Source organism: Corvus brachyrhynchos, unplaced genomic scaffold, assembly GCF_000691975.1.
Source record: "Corvus brachyrhynchos isolate BGI_N302 unplaced genomic scaffold, ASM69197v1 scaffold279, whole genome shotgun sequence".
NCBI classification, from domain to species: domain Eukaryota; kingdom Metazoa; phylum Chordata; class Aves; order Passeriformes; family Corvidae; genus Corvus; species Corvus brachyrhynchos.
The window spans coordinates 4479934-4489021 of NW_008246060.1; the positions used below are offsets into that span (position 1 = coordinate 4479934).

Below are 9088 nucleotides of genomic sequence, written 5' to 3' on the forward strand. Positions count from 1 at the left end.
TATTTATGTTTATTAGGGAGAAAATGCAAGTATCTATCTGTCTTCTATTTCAGGTGCTTTATGCTTTACTCTGGTTGCATTATAACCTTACAATAGCTCAAAAAATTGGAAAGCTGAGAATCAGGCCTCTTGCCTAGGTCCAGCTGTTAAGCTAAATTGAACTCATATTGGTTGGTGGACTGAAAAATAGTGCTCTTCAGTGGAAGAAAAAGCTTATGATACATGTTGCATGAGGAATTTTTAGAAACTGAACTTTTTGAAAAGAATATTTTGCACTCCAGTTCATTATGGGGAACATGAATTTACAATGAAATCTCAAGTTTTACTTCAGCAAAAGCACTTCTGCATAGAGTTCCCCAATCTTCAAAGCAGTTGAAGCAACTTGATGCATCAAAGCAACTTGATGTTGTTATGCCTCTCCATAAAGAGGTGCTGAGCTCCATGCATCCAACAAATTGGGTTAAATCCCAAGCTGTTGCAGGTGAGCTGTTGGTGTGTGCTTGGTGAACCCGGGGTAAAACACAGCACCGAAGGACAATCACTCCAGAAAGGATTTGCAGGACAATGAAGTGAACCTGCTGAATGTGGTGTAATTACACACTGGTGGTATGCCTTGCCCTTGCCTCTTCTAGCCTTTTTAGCCTCTCCTTAGGAATTATGAGGGTTTCCTACTGTGGGGGTGCTCAAGTTACTCAGTTCTTACACCAGGACGCACAGGTCATCTGTCTCACCTAATGCTTTCCCTGTTCTACTGCAGGAGCAAACAAAACACCACTGCCTGTGTCCAGTGGAAGAGCTTTGTGGAGAGAGAGCCTGGGGACAGCATTGCAGTTTGACCTGGGATTTCACAGTCCCAAACTCAAACTCTTCCTGGGTTGTACCAGCTTGAAAATCTAGTGCTGAATCAGCCTTGTAAAAAACATACCCCTTTTAATATACATTATTCTTTTCACCTATACAAATAGAATGGAATTCTTCTTTTTCTGTACCTTGTAATAATTGCTGAAACATGTAATAGTCTCTAGGGTTGGAGCTGATGCACTTTGAAAGAATTTTTCTATTTCCTGTTCTATTTGAGCTCATGATGCTAATTGCTGTTAAGCACACATTATTAACTATGTTATTCCCATGTAATTAACTGCAGTTCCTTATGCAGTAGAAAGAGTATCAGTGGCAGCATCTAAATTTTATTTTTTTTAATGCACTAATGTGCTGATGAAACTTGTACTTTATCTTACAGCTATTTCAGGAGGACATTGCTGACATCTACTTGTATATTGTGTTTCCCAAGTAGCTCGCAGGGGGAAGTGCTCAAAGTGCATTCACATATGGCTCAGTGATGACACAGTCTTGGTATTTGCAGTTGTGGGGTCTTTTTGTAGCATGGAGTTTCCTTTCCTGGAGTTTCCTCAGTGTGGTGAAGAATATATAATTAGGGAAGCATAATGAAATGTGCTGTTGACAGGAAAGTATGTTTGGAATCTCAAATACTGACCTCCTCTGACACCATTAGGCTTCTGAAGTTCTGATTCAAAGTAGTAAGGTGGCTTATCTAGGTTTATTAGTAAACTCTGTGGCATAGTGTGTTTTTATATTGTGCATTTTTAAATGCATTTGCACAGCAGTGGCAAAGCTTTTCCACTTTCTTTTGTGTTTGTGGCCACTGTTCCCATTTTATTTGTCATGCTCACTGAAGTTATTGCAGTAGAAGAAAATAATGCTTGTTCACACTAATTTGGAAGATGAAAGCATGGCACAGAAACAATTCATCAACTAACAAACTAAAACTGCCTCTCAAGCATGCCTGTGTTTTGCAGAATTGTTTAAAAAAATACGCATTAGTTAAAAAACTTCTGTAAAAATGTAAAGAAATAGAAGCAAAAGTAGCAAAAATATACAGGCATTTTGTTGTCCCAAATATTAAATCCATGTTTCATTTAAATGACTTTCATTTTTTTGTGAAGCTTTTCCATAGTTGGATTTTTTATTATTCCCAGTGCCTTGCTGTGTAAGTTTTCCTGTTTTTTCCTGTAAATGCCCAGAATGCTATTTGTGAACAAAGCATTTCAGATGGGACTTTGAAATATGATGAAAACAGGTGGTTTTGTCTCAAGTATTCCATCTTTCCTTTTTATTACTCATGTTTTACAAAGTGAGTATTAACTATTTTCATCTCATACTCTCCCTCCTAAGTCAATAACTTGCCCTGCAGAAATGCAAAATGTTTAATGTTCTGTGTCACAACCCAACCCCCCCCTCACCCCCCCAAAGAATCTCAAAATATACTTAGCTCTTGCTACCATTTATAATCAAATACAGTAGTGCTTTGTGAGCACTGTAGGAAGGCTGCTGAAGAACAGCTGGAGCAACATTTCTGACAAGTGCCTGTTAATGTTCTTCCTTTTCACCTGTGACAAAGCAAATCTAAGAAATGATAGCCAGCAAAGGGGTGGCTTTCCAAGGGAATATTGTTTTGCAGTGTGTTCATAACCTGTATGCAAGTATTCACTTAAATATTTAATGATCATATTACTATGAGAAATAGTTATAAAACACTTATTTGACTTATCATTTGGTAAATTTTTCAGTATTGGTTCCAGGCATCACCTTTAGGGGTAGCCGATAAAGCTAAGAAAAATCTGTGTTTCTGCTATTAGGAAAGAGGCCGATGTGAAGTGCCTGAGTCTGGTCTTGGGCCTTAAAGGCCTGACTTTTACTGGGAGCTCAAGAGCTGCAGCTGGATATCCACAGCACTTCCTCAGACCTGCTTCATGTTAAACTCATTAACACCAAGTGACTATAGTTTTCTTGGAGTAATGAACTGGGTTCTCTGCCCAGGCTGTTGGGGCTGTTCAGCGCTGGCAGTGTCTGACTGCACTGTGAGCTGGGTGTTCCACACCCTTGACCTCCTCAGTTTCTCTTTCAGTATTCTTCAAGCAAGAGAGGTCAGTGTCTGTCTTTTTAACACTGATTGGGCTTGCCCTCATTGCAGTCCTTTAATATACCTGACAATATTTAATATGTATAATTCATTTAGCACTAACACTTCATTACATTTTTCTTGGGCCGTTAGCACACCCATGCAACGTGATTGTTTGTTAGTCCCTTTAGGGACAGCTTTATATGAACCACAGTCTGAAAGACAAAAAGAAGCAGAATTTAGTGCTCATAATAGCATGTTTGAAGCTTTGTTTTCCTAAAAGTCAAGATAACATAGGTTTTCCCCACTTTCTTTCAATGATTTTGTAATAACGAAATAAGGGGATTTAGCATCATCTCGTCACAAAGCTGTTTCTGAATCCTAAGTAAACAAAGTAATTGAGTTTCAAGATGCTTGCAACTGCAGAGAAGGCCAGATATTAATGAATAAAAAAGTCTGTGGAGTATTCCATAGGCATCAGGCAGAACAATGTTTTAATCCATCTTTGTTTCATCTAGCACTGTTACTGTGTCATATTAGCAGAGGTGTGATGATTATTGTTTTGTATAGATGGTCTCAAATAGGGCCAATCTTCACCTGTGAGGAGAGGAGCTGCTGCTAACATTGGATGTGTGCACAATAAAAACGTAACAAAACTTTTTATGAAGGCAGGGTAAATGAAATATCATGGAAGCAGCTGTATCTCACTTTTCCTTTCTTGTAGGATATCTTGAATAATCTCGATTCATGTGATCTTGAAGATGATGATCTCATGCTTGATGTGGACCTGCCTGAGGACCCACCTCGTGACAAAGGTTAGTCAGGCAGCCAAGCAATCTCACTGTGAAACTGCTTCATGGGCTTAAGAGACTTCTGAGTTGCTTTTTTCCGACTCTTGACTTAATAAGTCAATGCACTCTTCAAATTGCGGTGTTTTTTTAAAGTAACAGCTCTTTCTTTTCTGAAATACAGGAAGGGAGATATTTCTGTTTTCCCAAGTACAATTCTTATATTTGAAAAATTCTCAATATAGAAGTGTACTGCCTTGAATAAAAGTGCAACCTTGTTTCACACTGTGTTTTTTTAAAATTATTTCTATAGCATCAATTTCAAAGTTTTAAGTTAGTCTTTCAGTCTCATGTTTCAGCTGTATTTGGAAATGCTGGGACAGTATTTTTTTTTTAGTTTTGGTGAATGACAGCATAATTCTTTGAGATAATTGCTTATTCTACAAATGACAATATCTAATATATATACATATAATTCAGGGTAGCAGAAGGTGTAAAATTTAAGATATGTGTTTTCAAAATGTCTTTTATGCGCTCTTGCTTTCAGTGAGAGTGCTGGCAGAATTTTGACAGAGAAGGTAGTACAATAATATAAATTCAGAATAGAATGAACACGGTAAAGGAAATTACGGCTGCACTTTCTCAAATGTCAGACTGGAAAGGTTTGAGGCATTTGCTTTTGTTATTCCTGACCTACTCATAGGAATTATGAGTATTGTTATTGTTATGAGCTATTGTTATGTGAATATGGGTCCTAGTTTTACTTCCAAATTCAGTGGAGGCCAATCTATGTTTGAGTGAACAGAAACACTGAATGTGGAGCACTGTCAGGCCCTACCCAGTGCAAAGAGGCACTGAAAGGAAGAAGGCTTCACTTATTTTGTGTAACTTTCATCTGCTTGCTGAAGTATGGGGATATTCAGGGGTTTTTGAGAGCACCTCTGAGTTTTTGGATGAAGACTCCTCCATGTATGAAGATATGAAGCCAGATTTACAGTAAATAAAGCACAGTTTTCCATCTACCACGATGGTGGCACATCGTGTTTTAGCACTGTGCACATAACGAAGTGCTGAACGTAATCTTTTAAATACCAGAATGAGTTTTTCAAAGTACTTGTGTGAATTGATTGAGAACATTAAAAGTATGCAACTTTTCAGCCCTGACAGGTATGAATCTTCTACTTTTTTAGTCAGTTAATTTTTCAGAATGGGTAACAATGCAAGCCTAGGGCATATTCTTTCAATAAGGGTAATTTAATTCTGTTGGGGAAAACTAAGAAACAATTTTAAAGGGTAAATCAATTTCTCATTAATTTCCTTGTATATGTGAAACATGCACTGCATTTGCATCAGTAATTCCATTACAAATTATTAATTTAAAATCTGCTAGAAGGGCATGTTTTTAAAGGTGAATGTTTGCCACAAAAATATTAAAAGCTAATTACTGTTACTTTTGGCATTTTTTTAGAGGTTGGTTTTCCTTATAAAATTAGTCTGGCATAAGCTGGGTATCTCTGCTTCTTAGCTTGGAATCGCTGTATTTTCAGCAAAGAGGTTCTGAAAAGAAGAATTCAAAAGCCACCTCCAGGTTTTCCCTTACGTAAACATGACCACCTGAAAAAGCAAAACTTGTTCTTGTTTAATCTCCACGTGTCTTTACTCAGTTTACTTTTCCAAAGCTGAAAATCATAATTGCTTATAAACTTACTGAGGGCTTATTTTGTTGTGAATTTTCATGCGTTATGAGCTGTAGAAAGATGCTGCTAAAGGAAAATAAATCTTCTGTTAGTTTAGGTGAATAAGTTTATTTTATTATGCAATTTTTTGGTTATTTCCTAGGTGATAAAAACGGAACTGTAGGTATGAGTACTTGTTCTAATAATGTTTAACAGCACTTCTTGCCAACACTTTTCCCATAATTATGTACGCCTTCACTGACGTCAGCCTCTTAAGACTTTCCAGGTCCTCAGAAACTCCTGGTTTCACTTTGGAGCCTGGGATGCCGCTTGGCCACTATTTATAGAAACAGTTCTAGCTCAACAAGTATGCAGGGAGTGAGGAGGGCCGCTTAAATCACAGGGTGAAGCTGGGCTCGCTCCCAGCCCACGCAGGCTGGGAACCCAGCAGGAAGGAAGGCCTGTAGGGGAGCCTTGTGCGGGGCTGAGGGGCAGCGCGGAAACACTGCTCCCTTGTGTGGAGCTGCTGCTGGAAAAGGACTGACAATGTGAGGGAAACTTCTTGGGTAAGTGAAGGACAAAGTGTGGCGGCAGAATAGCAGTTTAGGACTCGTTTTGCTGGGTCTGGCTGCCCGAGTAGAAGTTGTTTTGGCTTTCTCTCAGTTGTTTCCAGGCTGTTGCCAAATTTAGCGTTTGTTCCCTGAAGATGTTTGTGGAATTCCTGCGGCTTTGTAGAAGCTGATGTTTTAAAGAGATATTTGCTTTCCTTTTTTTAAGTCATGCTGGTTGTCCAGGTAAATACAGATTAAATGGCTCTGAATCTGAAAACCAAACAAGATGAATAGGATGAGCTGTATCTGTATTTTAAGTAACGAAACTGTTTTCTTTTGCAGTGCAATACTGGCCTCTTTTTACAATGTTGTCTTTCTGTGTTTGTGTGTTGTTAGAGCTTGTTAAAGGCCTGGAGATACCATCAGTAAGAAAGCCAGGAAACTGTTACTTTTAAATTTATTTTGTTCCATAATCTCTACCTCCTCCAAATGACTTTCTACTTAAACTGGAAATACTGTTAAAGCTGGGTTCTTTAGTGTCTGCTACAGGCTGCTCTTATTCTTGTAACAAGTTTATATTTTAATAAAAATGTGACATTGTTACAGAAGTCTGCTTGACACTTCTAAAATGCATACTGTTTTGGATCAGGTAAAAAGAAAAAAAACAACGAACCCCACAGACTTTACACTGCATCTGTTACCAGCACATAGTTAATATTTTATTTGCAAGGTCCTGGAAACAAGTCTTAAAATTTTTTTTAACATTATGCTCTCTGTAGAAGAATGTGAAAATATGAGCCGCTATGACAGACAAGACAGAAATGTGAGACAACATCAGGAGGGATTCTGGAAAAGAGCACCTCAGCAGCGATGGAATACACAGGATCACTATCATCTTGGCCATACTGACCATTATATCCATGGTAAAAATGATTTGAACAGGTAAAGGACTTTTCTATATCCTCACAAATGTTTGAAGCACCAGCGAGCAATTCATTTTTGGCACAAAGGGGTCTCAAGTGATACTGAGTACATTTTCAGAATAGTTTTATGTCTGAGTGGAAGCATCACTGAGGGTTATAACAATTTCTTTTCACAACTTATTCCTTGTTTTTATTCCAAGTACTTGTTGTTTGTGTTGATGCAATATTATACATGTTGATTAAAATACCTTATGTGTTCCATGGAAAGCCACTGCAATGTTTTACTATTTGCATTTTATAAGTTTGGACAGCTTTTTTTACTTTTTAATTTGTTGGTAAAGTAAATGTAACCCTATAGTCCTTAAAGGGTTGAATGACAGCTTATAGAAATTCTGCTGAACAACCTGGTTTTAGGGTACTGTAGTTTACAGTTTGAGAGAGGTCTCTGGGAGTGGAAAGGAAAACTCTGTATTTAAGTGAGATAGCACTGACATTTTCTGATTTATTTATTTCCTGCTGTGTGCCACAGTATGTAAGTATAGCCCACGTTGCGTAACGCTTTCCTTTTTGCCAAATGCTGGCCAGCTCCAGTTTGTCATCACTGTGGTTTTATGTTTTGGATTTTTTGTAGGGGTTCAAGCTACCTGGAGTCTGCTGTGGGTCACCTGGAGAGCTACGGAGCGGGCAGCGGTTCCCAGGCAGCGCGGCCGCTGGCGGAGAACACGGTGATGCTGGACGAGATGACCCTGCGGCACATGGTGCAGGACTGCACCGCTGTCAAGACCCAGCTCCTCAAGCTCAAGAGGCTGCTGCACCAGGTGAGCTGTTCACAGGAACTGAAGCAGTAGAATAGACTGGGGAGTGGGCCAAGGTGGCCTTATGCTCTCTTTGGCCTTATTAGGATATCGGCATTTCGTTTAGACATTGAATTACAAAGTTCCAGAAAGTAAGTATACTTTTTATTGCTGTTTCAAAGAGTACTTCTTCTGCCTTGTCAGCATTTTACTGACTACAAAACATACTAAATACTAAAATTTTTAATATTTATTCAATATTAAATTTTACTTCTCTTGAGTAAAATTAAAATTAGGAATTAAAAAAGAAAATCAGTGGATGTGAAAACCAGCTTTTATCCAATAAAATTCAAAAAAGCTGGGAGTTAAAAAAACCCCTAAAAATATTAAAATTGATCCCATGGATTAAACCTTCATTCAGCAAGTCAGTGCTAATAGCTTTTTCTTAAGGCTTTGTTTTCCTCATTCTTTTAATCTTTTCTGTGTGTTTGACAAGAAGCTTAGCAAATCATACTGGGTCATCTCCATTGGAAGTGTTCAAATTTATCCTTCCTATGTCATGAAATTGTCAAAAGCTTTTAAGGAGCTTTTTCAATGCACCTCAAAACTTGGCAAGTTGTGGGAGTTGGTAAACTGCTAAATGACTCAGCAGAAGTATGGCATTTCAGCTACAAAAATTCCTTTGTTACCATAATAAAGAACAGTCCATGAGGCTTTCTTTGGAGGCATATACAGATTAGCATTGAAAAGTGTTTGTGTGATGTTGTCTTTTAATACCAGATTCATTGCTGTGTTTTTCTAATAGGATAATGTAATGAAAGTAAGTTTGTGCCTAAAAAGTAAGACACTAAAACAAAACACAGCAAAACAAAAAGCAAATCAACCTTGAGGCTAATTCAGTTGTACAGTTGTGCCTTTTAGAAATGTGAGCATTTGCTTCCTGTGTTAACTGAGATGTATTCCTGATTTTGTCAGTGGAAAATCAGTTATTAAAAAAAAATAACGCAGTGTCAGAGGAGGAAGGTGTGTTCTTAGAACCTGATGTCTGAGTGGTGGGCTCCATAAACTGTGCCCCCCCAACAGCCCCAGGCATTAATACAGAGGTAGCAGGGAACCTTTTTCCAGGGCTTTTAATGCCTTTAACACAAGGACAGTTTGGCAACTTGATGGATGTTGTGTGTGTGGTTCACAGTGTAAAGTTTTGCACATTTTAGCCAAGCAGTGTGTGGCCCTGCAAAATACCATATGTGAAGTCTTGATCTAGGTTATAACAGCCAGGTTGCAGAATAAAAACCTTGCCTCAAGTAGCTCAGATTAAGTTTTTTAAAAGAACTTAAATGTGCAGAATGAAGCAGTTACTCTTAAATATTTTTCAAAATTTTTTTTTTGAAAATTTTTCATAATTTTCTGCTTGTCTTGACAAATGCTTGATCCTC

General features: G+C 38.1%; 1 protein-coding gene across 5 annotated transcripts in view; it reads left to right on the plus strand.

Annotated features, from left to right (window-relative positions):
• Nucleotides 1–9088, plus strand: part of CCSER2 (coiled-coil serine rich protein 2) — a 61154-nt gene that overhangs the window by 23780 nt on the left and 28286 nt on the right. For all 5 annotated transcript variants that reach the window (XM_017746328.1, XM_017746329.1, XM_017746327.1 and 2 more), the window contains exons 4-6: nucleotides 3645–3735; nucleotides 6715–6877; nucleotides 7490–7676. In XM_017746328.1, the coding sequence (XP_017601817.1) occupies nucleotides 3645–3735; nucleotides 6715–6877; nucleotides 7490–7676 (441 nt within the window). The remainder of the gene's footprint in view (nucleotides 1–3644; nucleotides 3736–6714; nucleotides 6878–7489; nucleotides 7677–9088) is intronic.